The following is a 16,205-nucleotide window of genomic DNA, read 5'->3' as shown; positions in this document are numbered from 1 at the left end:
ACGAAACCCACCTCAAAAGGCCCTTTCTCCAAAACAGTCAGGTGTCCTGGAAATTGCATGGGCCTTGGAGTCGGGGGCTGGGGTTCCGGTTCTAGTTCCACCGTGTGACTTGACAAATCGCTTCAGCTCTCAGGACTTCAGTTTCTTCCCTTGGAATTGCTCCTCTGTTTGTCTCTCCCATTAGACCTTGGAAATCCTCAACGTCAGGCACCACGTTTTATTCACCCCCAAGTCCTCTCCTTCCTCCCCTCTGCCTGAGTCAGGCAGTATCCCACGATGATAATAAATCAACAGCCAACCTGGGTGGGCCTTCAGCCACGTGCGGAGCCAAGTTCAGCACGGGCCTTGTCTCACGGCAGCCCCGGAAGAGGGAAGGAGGACCCCAAATTTTCTCATAGGAAATGCAGGGCTGGGGGTTCAATACCAGGAAGCAGCAAGTACAGGTGAAGGCGTGACCCCTCCCTTGGCAGGGGCCCATCCCTCCAGCGGGTCCCGCCCTGGGCACGCAGAGTCATAAGGACTCAGACGCCAGTCGTGGGGACTCAGTGGGTGTCAGAGGCAGCCCAGGGTCACCCTCCAGAAGGGGCTGTGAGCACCAGACGGGGAGGAAGGCCCGTGAATCACACCCCATTTGTTTTACAAATTGGGTTGGGGAGCCTCTCAGATTAACCTGAAAACAAAACAAAGACCGAAAACCCAAATCCACCAGTTACGTCATTGCCAGCCTGGAGGAGGGCGGGCTTAGATCCCTGGCTCAGCTCTCAGCATCCAGTTCGCCCCGGGGGGACCACCCACCCTCTTGGGAAGCCCTCCCTCCCTGTCCGCTCTGGGCGGCTCCAGGTTTGCAGGAGTGGGAGACTGGCTCCCACTGTGAGATCAAAGATGAGGTCAGATGGTCCCCACGGTCCGGAGCAATTAGGTTGGGAAGACGGGGTTGGAGCTGAGGGCAATTAGTGGTACTTAACAGTTGGTGATTAAATAGTCGTTCTGCCCCCCGGCAGTGGTGGGGCGATTCCTACGTTCCACCCAGGACTGACTCACACTCTCTGGGGGCGGAGCCTGGGTATCCGCAGTTTGAATCCATTTCCAGAAGATTCTTCGTGGGGAGCAGGTGCCGGGTTCCCCTTGCACCCCCGCTTCTCCGTGTTCTCGCAGGCCGGGGGGGCCTCTCCTCCCAGGGCCCGGCCCCCGCCCCCCAGTTCACCTCCCCCTGGCTGCTGGCGCCCACACTCCCGACGTTCTCACGCCAGCCCGGGGGGTGCACCTCCTGGCCCTTGGACGCCTCCGTGGAAGCCTTGAGGGCACCTCCCACTCAGCTGCTCGAAGTGGAGCGTCACTCCGTGGGCTGCCTTCGCCCTACACCCTGTCTAGTCCCGGGGCCTCTTCCCAGCACGGCATCCCCCCACTCCGACCTCCCCTCTCCCTCACCCCCGACCGACCCACGCCAGGCCCTGGGTATCCTGGAATGCGTCCCCTGCCCTTCCCTCCAGCACCACATGCTATCCCGGCCCCCCTCCTCGGTCGCCCCCGACCCAGCCCATTCCAGTCGTCTCTGAACCCAGCTCCCTGTTTCCACTGTCGCTCCCTCCAGTCCAGCCTGCAGCTGGAGCACAATGAACAGCGCCAATCTGATCAACCCGCCTCCTGGACCTCTTCGGGGCCTGCCCTGTTCTCAGGACAGGATGGAAGCCGAACTCATGGCAGGTTTCAGCTGCCGAGCAAAAACGGAAAACAAGGGACCAAAGCTCGGAGTGGTTTACGGGCAAAGCACTTTGTTAGAGGCGAGTAGGCGGCCCCCAGGCCTCCGGAGGGCTAGTGCCCAGGACGCGGGCGGAGCTGCCCCAGGGAACCTCAAAGCTGGCACTGCCACCCAGAGCCTCCAGGAGGCCTCTGTCGTGCTGCTCCGGCCCGTGCGATGGGCTGGCCTGTGTGCCCAGCTTCGGCCTCGGAGGCCTGCCCGGGTCCTGGGCTCCGGGGGTGGCTGGGCAGCAGGGTGGCTTCCTCTGCCCTGGGAGGTGGGGGGCTCTAAGGGAGAATTTCTGAGGCGTGGGGAGGGTTTTCTGGAGGCCGCATCTCACATGACAAATGGCCCTGCAGCCTGCAAGGCCCTGAGCCCCCTCCCCCTGCCCTCTGCTCAGCTTCATCGGCCCTTCCGTTCCTCCAGCTAGATCTGCTCCCTCCAGGCTCCGGGCTGGGCACGGGCTGCCCCGCTGCGAAGACCACACTTTATCCCTGTTCTGGAGCTGTTCCACTGCCGGGCCCCCATGTATCTGAGCCCAGCTTTGCCTTGGTGAAGCTGTCCTTGCTCCCCAGCCTGGGCTGGTCTCCGCTCCGGCGTGGCCCCCGGACCTCCTCCCCACTTGGAATCGCGTGTCTGTGTCTGCGATTCCTGAATGCAAGGCTGTCCCTCCCACCAGCGCAGAAGCTCCCCAAAGGCCGCTCCTCCACGTGTGTCCGGTCCTGGCAAGGTCACCCCACAGTAGGTTCTCCTTGCTGAGAAGTGAAAGAATGTCTGACAGCCGGCAGGCTGCTTCCATTTCCTTCTGTAAATATTTCAGAAGTGGTCATCTGCCTCTTAAATTTGCAGATTTTTTTTTTTTTTTTTGATAAGTAGGCATTTTTAGTTTTTTAAGTTGCCAAATGAGTCAGCCTTTTATTTTTCGGCCCTCTCCTTCGTCTTCAAGAGGATAAAGAAGTTCTCTCAGGTTTGTTCTTTTTTTTTTTTTCATTCAAATCTTGTGTGCGTTCGGAATATATTTTGGTAGAAGGAGTGAGGCGAGGCTACACGTGTTTGCTGGTGGTCCCCGCCGCATTCATGGAGTTTTTTTCTCACTCATTCGAAGCACTGTTTTATCATAGTTTAAATTCTCATGTGATCACTATGACGCCTTTCACTGCAAATATCAGGAAATCCCATCAAACTGGCTTAAAGAATTTTTAAAAAGTGCTCGCTCACGTGACAGAGAGCCGGCAGGCAGAGTAAGTCGATGCAGTGGCTCCTTCCTATTTGTCTCCCGGCTATGCTGCCTGTGACACAAATGTCGCTGTGATGAACTTGTGCACTCACCCTGGGCCTTATGAACGAGTCGCGGAATCCTCACGGCATCCTTTGGGGTAGGGGCTCTAAGAATCCATTCTGGAGATGAGTTCATTTGCTCCCCGTCACAGAGCCAGGATTCGAACCTGGGCAGTTGGCTCCGGAGGCCAGGCTTCTGGGGATGCCACGCCTCTCATGGCACTGTTTGCTCTATCTCGGTCAGACCTGCCTTATTCATTCTGTTCTCTCTTGCCCTACAGAGCCCACCACTTTTTTTGGCTGTTCGAATTTTGATCTGTGCTGAGAAAGATGAGGTAGTCTCCTAGTCTTGTCAATCCACGTACATTTATTTGTATTTCCCATAGTCTTTGGTTTATGCTCTGGGGTACAGACATCAGCTGGGCCAGATGACAGAGGATTCCCCTTGCCCACTGTCCTCATATAAAATCCTGATAGGACTGGGCAGCCGGAACTGGGTCACATGCTCCTTGGTGAGGGCACTGGGGCTGGTTTCTCAGAGACTGTCAGGGAGCTGGGGCTGGCGGGGGCAGGACCACGGCCAGGAGGGGGCCTAGCGTGGTCAGTGGGGGCTGGGCAAGGGGACTGGGCGTCTGCGCTGGGCCCTGAGCTGGAGGGGGGGAAGACAGCCGGGGCAGACTGCCGGGGGTGGGCGCTCGGGAACAAGCTGCACAGGGCTGGGCAGCCCTCCTGCGCATCGTGGTGCACATCGTGGTGCCGCGGGTTAGGACTGATCTCGAGGGGCCCGGGGACGCTCAGAGCTGGGTTTCTCCAGCCAGGAGCCCCTCAGGAAGGAGTAACAGGGACCCAGACTCCCAGTGAGCAGCAAGGTTTTATTTATAATAATGTTACTTCAATAAATACAAACGTAAGGCCAGACATAAGCTGATGCTTCTGGCTCTCGTAAACTATAAAATATCAGTAAAATTACAAATTAGAGAGAGAAGCCTGCAAAACAGATAGAATTCAGATAAACAACATAATTAAATGTATGGTTAATTTAACACGAGGTATGACTTTTTAATTGTGGTAAAATATATATAACATAAACTTTACCCTTTAAGCAGTTTTTAAGAGCCACTGAGTGCACTCACCATGTTGTGCACCCACCCCCGCCATGTGTCTCCGGAACGCTGCCGTCTCCTCGGATAGCTCCGTCTCATGAAACAACATGTTTTGCTGAAACAGTGTGGCTGCCTTGTGCCTACAGTGCGTCCTCAGGCCGTTCGGGAGGTGGGGAAGCACTCAATGGCCCACCAGGTTTCTCCATTCAAGCCACCTAGGACAGCTTCCTCCATGTCACGTGGCTTTCGCTCGATGAGGACACCGTTCATGCCCTGAATGGGCCTGGCTCTTTGGTGACAATTGATGTGGTTGCTGTACACTCTCGCCAGCGTCTCAACTTCTGACTTAAGAAACGGAGGGCTCCTTTGACGGAAATGGATTTCACGTGCAAGGGTTCCCTGTGAGAGAGAAGCGCTCCTGTGTGTCAGCAGATGTAGGGTGGCGGGGCATCTTTGCACAGGCACACAGGACCCCCAGGCCACTCGTCCCTCTGCTTCCAGACACAACACACACAGGAATCCTGTGGTCAGTGAGCAGTCAGCACGATGACTCAGAACAGCTATCGTGGAAATAAAAAGACAGAGCTCAACAGCATGTGGAGAGCACCTGCGGTTTCTGAGTGCAGTGGGGGTCTGCAGCGGGACTCGGTTTGTTTCTGGCCGCGGATGGGGGCGCTGGAAGGGGCAGGGAGGGCAGAGGCGGGGTTGTCCTGAGGAAGGGTGAGGCTCCGTTGGGGGTGGGGCAGGAGAGGCGTGGAAAGGAGAGCCTGTGGGGTCGTTGAGAGCTGGTGCTGTCGCGGCAGCCGGGTGGACTGTGGAGCTGGGCTGGAACTGGGCACGGGGTGTGGAGGGAGGCTGAGCTGCGGTGTGCGCTGGGCAGAGTAACGCCCGCCCCCAGGGTGCCGGCGTCCAGTCCCCAGAACCCGTGCATGCGTTCCCCTGCGTAGCAAAGGAGCTGACCCAAGCTAGCTGACAACAGGGGTCTGGGGGCCTCAGAGAGACGCGGTTGGCACCAGGGACAGTGCCTGCGCTGCCCTGGGGGCTCAGAGAGAGCTGGCACTGGACTGGTGCTGGGAGAGGGCATGAAGGAGTCTGAGGTGGCGTGGCCAGAGGCAGGAGGAAAACCAGAAGAAAGTTTCACGGGAGAACGGTCAGGAGAAGCATCAAAGGCCCTCGAGGGTGAGCAAGACAGAGCCAAGCGCCCAATGGGCTGGGCCACCTGTGACTTTCCAAGTGTGGGTAGGGGAGTGGTCTGGGGGCGCTGGGGAGGAAGATGCAGCGGATGAGGATCGAGGTGAGTGAGTGGGGAGAGGAGGGGACGGAGGCGGCCTGCCACGACCCACGCTCCCAACGCAAGAGCCCAGAGCGGTGTGACGCGGGGCACCTTGCAGGGGCCAGAAGCCTAGGGAGCCAACCCTCGTTTCAGGAAACGCTTGATCAAGTTCCCTTCATTGGCCTGGAATGTCCCGCGAGCACATACACTTGGATGGGGAGCAAAGCGTGGCTCTCGACTTGAGCTTTCAAGCAAACCGTGCGAATTGTGTGCACCTTCATCAGAAATGGAAATTTTACATGACTACAAAAAAAAAAAAAACAAAAACACCAGGAACATGGATGATTTTTTGGTAAAGTTGCCATGAGAAATCCTTGTCTGAAAATCGTAGCAGCCCCCTAGCTGGAGGGGGCGTCACTGACTCCATGCCAGAGGTCACAGCTCTGCTGAGACGTCAGTCCGATCCGTCCCAGGAAAGGTTATGAAGATCCTGAACACCTGCTGCCCTGACACAGGCTCACGTCCACGGCACGGAAGATGCCGGCGTCACAGCTGGGTTCAGGCATGACGGTGAAAAGTGACCTCTCAGGACCAGAGGCCAAAGGCCGGGCTCGAGGGCAGGGAGACCCTGGGCTCGGGGTGAAACGCCGCTGCCAACCTTTAAGGCACCTGAGAAGCAGGTCCCACGGACATGGGCAAGCACTTTTTTATCTGATGGCCCCTATGAAGGTGACGGAGCCACTAAGGGGCAGGGCCAGGATTCGAACCCAGGTCAGACTGGAAGGCCTGCCCCCTAGACACACTGCCTACCGGACCATCCAGGCCACACCTACGACTGCCTCTGGCAGACGAGAACAGACACGTCACAGAAAACGTGGACAGGACACAAAGTGCCAAGACCTCTCTCATCGGGAAGCCATCGTTCTCCATGCCTGCTCTTTGCGCCCTGAGCACCCACGGAAGTGTCTGTGCCTTCTCCACGCCTTTCCTTCAGTTTCGCAGAGCTGTACAGGCTCTGTGCTTCCCGGGGGCAGGCTGCCTGTCTTGCTCAGTGAAGCCTGAGCATTGGCACACGGTCAGCGATGGGGGACACCTCCTGGCCACTGCTGGGGCCTGGCTGGACCAACAGAGGCTTCTCTCTGGCTGTGAGCCCCCGTCTCCAGGGGGCAGTTTCTGGTGCAAGTTCACATGTCACCACGCTCTACAGCCCCAGAGCGCAGGCCCCCGCCGGGCCCTGGGAGCGGCCAGCACGTGGGCCCAGCGAGCAGGACGGAGAGGACTCGCTCACCCAGCACCTTTGCTGCATGTTGGAGCGCAGACCTGTGCCTCGGGCCGGGTGCCATCAGGTCACACAGCAGGCAGAGTGAGGCTGCTCCAGAGCCCCTGCTCCCTCCCCACAGACAGGAGCGGCTCTTCCGGGGAGGCAGGGCCTCACCGGAGGCAGGACTGAGAGGGGCCACAGGGGGAAGCCATGGCAGAGATGGGGACGAGCCCTGCCTGGTGCTTAGTCATCCCGTGTCATCAAAGCCTCTATCAGGACACCTGGTGTGAAGGGGGGTCGGGGCTCCTTCCAGGGGTGAGATGCACGGGGACACGAGGGGTGGATGTCAGCATGTCACATTTCAGTAGTTTATGCCATAAACCAGAAGGGAATGGCAGACCCTCTGAAATCGGCCTCTGTTCAAGAAACACAGACACGTTTCCCAGAAAACCAACTTCCCAAAGCTCCCCATTAGCCCAGCCACTCGTGCTTACGGTCGGCGATGACGGGCCTGTCACCCGCAGAACCAGCCCTGGCCTGGGGCTTGAAGAGGCAGGTGCCGCTGCAGGCCGGAAGGTCTGTTGCGAAACACTGGGCAGGCCACGCCCTTACGGGACGGGAACTGCTCGGCTCCCTGGCAGCACCCAGACTTGCGCTGAACTGGTTAACACTGTGTTCCCTGCCAGGCTTCCAGGGTCAACAGGGCAGGCCCACTTCTGTCTTGTTTAGGGCTATGGCCTCAGCTCCTGGCACAGCAAGTACCTGCTGAAGGGGTGTGTTCGGGGGGCCTCAAATGCCAGGCCCACAGCTTAGTGGGGACAGTGTTGCTAGGATCTGAGCAGCCCAAGGTCAAGGCAGCAAGGCATGCCATCATATGCGGCTTTCCCAAGGTCACAGCTGGAAGACCTGGCTAAGAGGCGGCCACTTGGCTCTCTGAGCCTCTTGGAGGCAGGCAGGGCCACAGCCGGTGGCAGAAGGCTTCCGGGGACCTCAGTACGCTGAGGGTGAACACTCCCCTCGTCAGTGGTCCGTGGGGCTGCTGTGAAGTCCAGGCGGCCTATCGAGAGGCTGAGCAAACGGCGGGCCGCCAGGGATCCCGAAATCGGTGTGAGGCGCTGCTGAGACGACGCGAAATGAGATCCAGAGGAATGGAAAAGTCTTTGTTTTGTAACACAGGTTTCCACCGTAAAGGCATTTAAAAGGGTTCCCTGAGAAGCAGCAAGATTACTTTTTAAAATCACAGGATCCAGCCCCCTTCCCAATTCTGTTATCAGAAACATAGAGCTTTTGATACAAAATAGTAACAAACTGTGGGATCACAGGAATCATCAAAAAATGATTCGAAGAACATTGGCAGAGTGCTGACTGTGCGCCCACCACGCCTGCGCACCTCCCGGGAGCCACGGCTCAGTGTTCCTCACACCCTGACTGTCCTACTCTGCGACCCCCAAGGACACTCCACTCCACGAGGGCCACACGCTGGAGCACCCTCACCGCCCGCCCTGGTTCAGTCTACACTGAAAGCCACAAAGCCTGAAGCCAACTGCAGGGGCAGAACGACCCGCTGGAGAGCAGCGTGGGCTCTGGAGGTGGACAGCGCCGGCCCCGCCCCCGCCTCCCCCTCACCGACCTTCCTCCAGCTCCTAACTGAGCTCGTTTCCACACCCATAGAATACTAACAGTAACCATCACCAGCTTTTACAGATCCCTTCTCTGTGCCGGATACGGCTCCAAAACTTCCTCCTGTGGGGAGGTGTTTCATGGGGACCAGTCTCCCTCGCAGGGGCGACGGAGAGGAGTCCACGGACGCATCTGCACAGCGTCCGCAGCCCCACCTGGCACAGAGCAAGCACTCGGCCAATGGCAGCCTGGGCTCGGAAGGCTGCCTGGGGCTCCGCGGGCGCCGGCCGCTCAGCCTGGCTCACTGCTAGGTCTACACAGCCCCGCACGTGGAAGGCACTTGGTCAACCTGCACGGAGGGAGCCAACGTCCACACGGCGCAGATGCCCTTGGTCCCCTGGAGAAGAGCAGCTGGATCATCATTGGGCTCCTGAGGTGGGTGCGTCTGAGCCCCATGACATCATGGACACGGTGCTGCCAGCATTCTCGTCCTGGTCCCGGAGGCCCCGGGCCTGCTGATCGTCCTCGATGAGGTCCGCCACCAGGTTCAGCCGGCAGGCCCTGAGCGCCCCCACCAGGTGGGCCACGGCGGCGTCCTCCCTGTTGGCGTTCCTCCAGACTCTCAGCGACTCCCGCAGCTGTTCCGTCAGGTTCCGAGGGTACTTCTCCTCGATGGCGTCGATCTTGGCGTCAGACACTTTCAGCCGACGAGCCAGCCTTTTCCAGTCCTTCCCCACGTTGTCACAGATGATGTCAAACGCTGCCCGCAGGTCTGGGGAGGGAAAGAACAAAATGACACACCCGAGGTTTGGGAGCTCTGTATGAAGTAACCCCACACTCCCCGATGGGCTTCTGGGTGCTGACCCAAGTGTGGGTGCACGAGAGGTCCTCTGGCAGAGGCTGAGGTCGCCCAGTAGCAGAGGGGCCGGGAAAGTCACAGAAAGCCCAAGACGGCCTTCAAGCCTGCCCCAGCCAACCCGGCCCGAAAACACTACCCAAGACGTGTGGCCTGCTGAAGGCTTGATGGCCAGGTGGGTGTCGTGGGGCTGCCTGCTTAAGACGGGGGACTGGGGAAAGGGCCGGGAAGGTCACGAGGAAGGAAACGGGGCTGCTCTCGCAACCCACCCTGCAGTGGGCTGAACGGTGGTCCCTAAAAAGACGTGTCTTTGTCAAATCCCTGGCACTGTGAACGTTAACTTCTTTGGAAAAGGGTCTTTGCAGATGTGGTGAAATTGAGAATCTCGACATGAGGGGATCATCCTGGAGCATCCAGACCGGCCCGAAACCCAGTGACAAGTTTACAAGACATACACAGAGGAGGCCATGTGGCTACAAGCCCAGGGACACCTGGAGCCCTGGGAGAGGCGGGAAGGACCCTCCCATGGAGCCTCTGGAGGGAGCGTGGCCCTGAGACACCTTGATTTCTGACTTCTGGCTCCAGAACTGTAGGGGTATCAATTTCTGTCACCTTTAGCCACATGGTTTGTGGTAATTTCTATGACAGCCCCAGGACACAATACACAACCCAATCTTTATTCTGGAAGCTGCTGTGACTGACCATCAGGCTTTTTGTCCCTGGTGACCACGAACTCATCTGCTGAAAAGCCACTACTGAGACCAGCAAGCCGGGCACTACAGACCATAAAAGGCTGTTTCTGGAATGGAGGGAGAGGTGCAAGGAGGACAGGGTGCTGCTTGGAGGGCTCCTGCAAACCCGCATCTCCAGCTACAAACCCGAGACACCTTCCGCCGGTGGGCCAACTGTTCCAGCCCCGACGGCCCCGTGTCACTTCAACCATTTGTACAGGGGAGGAAACCGAGGCACAGAGAAGGGAAGTGATTTTCCTGAGGTCACAGAGCGAGACAAGGGCAGAGCCAGGATGTGAAACCATGACAGTGCAGCGCAAAGTCCACTGTTACTCATTATGCAAAGCTGCCTTCTGTAAAACAGACAGACAGACTGCCCCGTATCGCCCCACCCACACCTGCTGCTATGCTAGCCTGCTGGTGTACTTTCCTCCAACACACAGTAACTACATGAATAAAAACGCATGAACACAGACACACATGTATAAGTCAAAAATGGCATTATCTGTATTTTTTGGACTGCCTTTTAAATGTATTATATCAGCATTCTCCCCACCATCGAGGAGCCTTGAAAACATAATTATTCTAAGTCCTGTTCTGCTTGTGTAGTACCGCGTGTGTGTATGTGCGTAAGATCTGAACCTGACTGCTTTCAGGCAGAGCTGTGCTGCTCAGCTCGCCACCAATACGCACCAGTCTTCACGGAGTGATAGCTCTGGGATCCTTTTTTGGTTCAGTGACTGAATGACCAATCCCAGGTCACAGCTCCAAGCCTGGAAGGGGTGTCCCCAAAGCACTCCCCAACCCTTCTCCCCCTCGAGACTCTGAGGACATAGGGATGTGGCTGAGAAACCCTGCTGTTCTCAGGTCTCACTTTTACTCCCGCAAGCCTGTGCAAGCCACAGGTGAGGGTGGCGACGGGAGGTGCCTGCGAGCAGGGTAGGAAGCCACTACAGTATGGACTTGATCAGAGAGGCAGTGCAGAGGCTAATGCCAGGCCCCCCCCACCCCCCCACCCCGCGGAGGCCAGACTGGCTCCGTTAGTTATTCGCTGTGCATCTTGGGCAAGTCACTTAACCTCTCTCTGAGCCACAGCCACCCCCCCCCCCACCTCCACCCCACCTTCCCTGCCGACTCCTCCCGACCCAGAGTAACTTTCTAATCTCCCTGGAAGGAGCTAATCGACTTAACGTTTCTGAGCTTTGGTTCTCCCATCTGCAAAGTGGGCACGTCACCCTCTCCCCGGACTGTTTAGAGAAAATACACAAACCAAATCTGGTAAAGGTTAGGTGACGGGCAGACTCGAAACAGGTACTGCTGGGAAAACTGGCCCTGCCTCCCCCGGCCCCAGGCCCCATTTCCAGTCCCCCACCCGCTGGCCTCCCAGTCCCCTTCCCCAGTCCCAGGCCCCTTCCTCAGGCCCTGTACCCAGTCGGCTGCCTGCTCTCCCCGAAGACCCTTCCCTAGTCCCTGCCCCATTCCCTAGGCTCTTTTCCCAGTCCCCTGCCCGCTCGCTCCCCAGCCCCCATTCCCTGCGCACCGTCCCTGTCCCCAGCCCCCTTCCCTAAGCCCCGATCCCAGTCCCCGCCCGCTCGCCCCCCAGCCCCCATTCCCTGCGCACCGTCCCTCGTCCCCAGCCCCCTTCCCTAAGCCCCGATCCCAGTCCCAGCCCGCTCGCCCCCCAGCCCCCATTCCCTGCGCACCGTCCCTGTCCCCAGCCCCCTTCCCTAGGCCCCGCCCCCAGTCCCAGCCCGCTCGCCCCCCAGTCCCCGTCCCCCGCCCCCAGCCCCCTTCCCAGTGCCCGTCCCCTGCTCCCAGCCGCGGTTTCAGCCCCTAGTCCCCGGCCCCCGCCCCGCGCCCACCTTGCTCCTCCGGCGAGGCCCCGCCCGCCGCCCCCGCCTCGTAGTCGTCCAGGCGGCGCAGCAGGTCGTGGCGCCGCAGGGAGGCGAGCAGCTCGCGCAGCAGCACCGTGTGCTCGGGGTCCAGCTCGTTCTGCTCGAGCAGCACGGAGAAGAGGTCCAGGCCGCTCTGCACCCGCTCGAGTTTCCTCTTGCCCACGCGGCCCTGGCACAGGAACTTGAGCTCGGTCAACTCGCTGCTCGACAGGCCGGCCGACACCGAGTGCAGCAGCACCAGGAACGGATCCATGGCGGCCACTCCCCGGCCGCCGCCGCGCCCGCAGCTTCCTCGTCCAGCGCCCGGCGTCCGGCGCCACCACCGGAAATGCGCTGCGGGACCCTACGCCCACCGTCTCGCGAGAACTCCGGGATCCGCGCATGCGCCCCGAGGCTGACCGTAGCCGTTTCCGCCCGGCGGGCGCGCTGGCAGAGGCCGCCCCAGACCCACTGCGAGAGCCTCTGCGCCTGCGCCCTGCGGGCCTGCTCTCGCCAGGTGGGACCCGCGACCCCCGGCGCGGAGTGGGAGGGCGCGCCCGGGTTTCCTGCGGCGTGGGGCGCCGCGGATGCCGACGATAAAAGCATTTATTTGTTAACGTTCGTGAAAATGCGTGTCCTTTAGTGCCCCCCTGGGCATCTGTGCGCGGAAAAGGCTGTTCAGAGGTTCCTTGAGGCTTTAACGTTCAATAAAATAAAGTCATAGCCGTTTATGCTTTTCAGTGCTTTTTAGCGTGTGTCGAGCGCCTACCGTGTGCCAGGCAGGAGGTGCTGGGCTGGGTTCAGATTCGGGAACAAAGCCCGGAAGGTCCTCGCCGGCCCGGAGCTGACGTCATCAGTGCACAAGCTGACGTAGTACAGATCAGAGAGGGCGGGGGGCCGAGTGAAGGCGAGCGAGCGAGCGGGGCAAAGGGCAGGAGGGTGGAGGGTGGAGGGCGGAGGGCGGAGGGTCGGGGGTGGGGAGGAGGGGCGCTGCACGTTTCGGGGGTGGTTACCGGCAGGCCGCCTCGTGCGGGTGCAGGTGCGGGTGCAGGTGCGGGTGCCGGGGGTGAAGGGCCAGGTGTGTGGGTGTGGGAGGAAGAGTGCTGGGGGCGGGGCCACAGCAAGAGCAGAGGCTCAGGTGAAAGTCGAGGTTCTAGGAGCCGCCGGGGACCAGCGGGTCTGGAGCAGAGTGGGGGAGGCAGGGGGAGGTCAAGGAGGGGAGGGGGTGGATTAGGAGGGGCCTCATGGGCCAGGTAAGAACCCGGCTTTAATGCCCCTGAGATGCCCCTGGAGAGTGTGAGTGGAGGAGTGAAGCCATCTGAGTTACCTTAAAATATATATATATATATATACACTGTATATCTGTTTAATTGAGAGAGAATTCACATTCTATATAATTCACCCTTTTAAAGTGTACAATTCACTGGTTTTTACAATAGTCTTAAGGTTGGGCAACCCTCACCCTGAGCTAATTTTAGAACATTTTCATCTCCCCAAGTGGAAACCTGGTACCCATGAGCAGTGGCTTCCTTCTCCCTTCCTCCCCTTGGCCCCTGGCAACCACTAATTTACTTTCTGTCTCTTTGGGTTTGACTCTTCCGGACGGTTCATAGAAATGGAACCATACGCTATGTGGCCTTTCGTGCTTGATTTTCCTTTTCATGGGCCAGTATTATTCCACTGGGTGGACAGACTGCGTTTGTTTACCCAGTCATCAGCCAATGGACATTTTGGTGGTTTCCACCTTTTTGCTGTTATGAATAATGCTGGTATGAACTCTGAGTTGCATTTTTAAAGAATCACTCTGCCATTGAGTAGAAGCCAGGGACCCCACAATAATCCTGATGAGAGGTGTGGGGTACTTGGACCGAGTGCAGTGGAGAGGGTGAGAAGGGAGCAACCTTCTTTTGATTTTTGGGCGTACGTAAATGAGAGGCGTTGAGGATGCTTGTAAGGTTTGAAGGGTGGAGCCTCCGTCCATTGACTGACCTGGGGAAGGTGTGGGTGGGGTGGGTTTGGGGGAGGACCTATTAGAGATGTTGACTGGACAGTGGGATGCACAGGGCAAGGGCTTGGGACTGACATCTGGGAGGGCAGATGTGAATTTGGGAGTATTCGGCAGTTTGTTGGTGTTTGTGATGGTTAATTTTGTGTGTCAGCCTGACTGGGCAGGGGGCTGCCGGGATAGGTGGTAAAAACATTATTTCTGGCTGTGTCTGTGAGAGCGTTTCTGGAATTAGCATTTGAATTGGTAGACTGAGCGGAGCAGATGGCCCTCCCCGCTGAAGGGGGGGCATCATCCAATTTGTTGAAGGTCCAAATAGAACAAAAAGGCGGAGGAAGGGAGGGAGAATTCGCTCTCTCTGCATGAGCGCCATCGGACCCCCAATTTTTAGCCCCTTGAGCTCAGACTGAACAACACCACTGACTTTCCCGGCTCCGCAGCTGACAGATGGTGACGAGTGGGACTTCTCGGCCTCCATAACCGCATGAGCCAATTCCTAGAACATATCTCCGTGTGTCTATCGACATAGATCCTATGGCTTCTGCTTCTCTGGAGACGGTGGCCCAATGTAGTATTTAGAGCACCCACAGAATGAGCTCACCTATGGAGGGGGAGCAGATAGCAAGAGGACCAACAGCCCAGCCCCAGGAGTGTCCAAGTGTGAGGGAGATGGGGAGGGGCCCCTGAGGGAGGCTGAGAAGGAGCCGCCTGGGGGCGGGAGGTGAACCAAGGAGGGTCCACACACCCCCGTCCGCCTTACCCGCTGTACCGCTTCTTTGTCCCTTGCGGGTGACATCTAACTGACCACGCTCTCTGCTTCCCACTCTGTGGTTTTTGCCGATCTCTCCAGAATGTGAGCACGTTGAGAGCAGGGACTCCGAACACCCAGAACCCTGGCTGACACTTCAGAGCCGCTCGCAAAGGGTTTCTGAGTGAATGAACCTTATACAAGACGTGGCCAATTTGAATCTCTGTTTGGGCAATTATATTGACCTCCGGCCCTCTCCCTCGACGTCTGTGGTTGATCTTTTCATCCTCTTTATGGGGTCTTTCGCAGAGTGAAAGTTTTAACTTTTACAGGTTTATCAGATTTCCCTTTTATGGATTGTGCTTTTGGCATCAAGTCTAAACTCTCTTGGCCTCACCCTGGCTCCCAAAGATTTTCTCTTATTTTTTTCCTAAAAGTTTTGCATTTAAGGCTTCAATCTGTTTTGGGTGAATTTTTGTAGAAGGTGTAAGGTCGAGGTGGAGGTTTTGGTGTTCTTGCCTATAGGTGGCCACTTTCTCTAGCACCGTTTGTTAAAAAAGCTATCCTCCTGTTGGACCATTTTGCACCTTTGTCAAAAATCCGTTGAGGATGTTTGATCCATTTCTGCGTTCTCTGTTCTGTTCCATGGATCTGTGTTTCTAACCCTCCACCAATACCACCCGTTCTTGACTTGTAGCTGTATAGTAAACCTGCATTTGGTCGAGCCATTCTTCCTACTTTATCAAGACGTTCAGCTATTCTAGGGTCTGTGTCTGTCTGTATAAATTCAAAAATAAGCTTGTCTATGGGAAAAAAAAGTTGCTAGGATTCTGATAGGAAATGCGTTAAACCTATAGATCAATTTGGGGGGAAGTGACATCTTTACTATGTTGAATCTTCCCATCTATGAACATGGTATGCCTCTCCATCTATTTAGGTCTTTGATTTCTTTTATCAGCATTTAAAAAATTTCAGCATAGAGATCCCGTGCATGGTTTGTTAGGTGCATACATAGTCTTTCGTTTTCTCTGGAGTGATTTTAAATGCTATCACGTTTTAAATTTTGATTTCTGCACGTTCGTTGTTAGATTTTGTGTGTTGATTTTTTTGTCCTGTAACCTTGCTGAATTCATGTGTTGGTTCAAAAGTGTCTTTGTATAGATCCTTTGGGATTTTCTATGTAGACAAGCACGTTATCTGCAAATGCAGATAGATTTATTTTTTACTTTCCAAACTGTATGCCTTTTACTTCTTTTCTTTGCTTTATCGCAGTGACTACAACTTCCAGTGCTATGTTGAATAATCAGAGTGAGAACAGACATCTTTGTCTTGTTCCTGATCTTTATTGTTCCTCCTTAAATGTGACGTTAGCTGTAGGCTTTTTGTTTGTTTGGTAAATGCTCTTTATTAGGTTTAGGTAATGTTTCTTTGCCCCTAACTGGCTGAGAGTTTTTTTTGTTTAAATCATAAATGGGTGCTGAATTTTGTCAAGTGGTTTTTCTGTGTCAGTTGACATGATTATGTAATTTTTCTTTAGCTTGTTGATGTGGTGGATTACATGGGTTCATTGCTGCAAGTTGAAGCAGCCTTGTGTACCTGGAATGCAGCCCACTTGGTTATGGTGTACAATTCTTTTTATATACATTGTTGGATTTGTTTGCTAACATTGTGTTATGGATTTTTGCATTTAAGTTCATAAAAGATTTTTTTTTTTTTTT

At 56.5% G+C, this 16,205-nt stretch overlaps 1 protein-coding gene across 1 annotated transcript; it reads right to left on the bottom strand.

The window, feature by feature from the left end:
- Positions 1–3,868: 3,868 nt before the first annotated feature.
- Positions 3,869–12,592, bottom strand: FADD (Fas associated via death domain). The gene is made up of 2 exons (XM_023654633.2): positions 11,723–12,592; positions 3,869–9,045 (listed from the first exon to the last, which is right to left on the bottom strand). The coding sequence occupies exons 1-2, from the start codon at positions 12,006–12,008 to the stop codon at positions 8,693–8,695; spliced, it is 639 nt and encodes a 212-aa protein (XP_023510401.1). The 5' UTR covers positions 12,009–12,592; the 3' UTR covers positions 3,869–8,692.
- Between the last annotated feature and the right edge of the window lie 3,613 nt (positions 12,593–16,205).

Source organism: Equus caballus, chromosome 12 (assembly GCF_041296265.1).
Source record: "Equus caballus isolate H_3958 breed thoroughbred chromosome 12, TB-T2T, whole genome shotgun sequence".
Classification (NCBI taxonomy): Eukaryota; Metazoa; Chordata; class Mammalia; order Perissodactyla; family Equidae; genus Equus; species Equus caballus.
The sequence above is the reverse complement of the archived record's forward strand: the minus strand, read 5'-3'. Positions and strand labels throughout refer to the sequence as shown.

Bases quoted from the DNA above. Each gene is read 5' to 3' on its own strand.
- FADD (XM_023654633.2), bottom strand. From the start codon at position 12,008: ATGGATCCGTTCCTGGTGCTGCTGCACTCGGTGTCGGCCGGCCTGTCG. The intron at 9,046-11,722 runs GTGGGCGCGGGG...TTCCCTCCCCAG, and splicing joins GGCCTCGCCGGAGGAGCAAG to ACCTGCGGGCAGCGTTTGAC.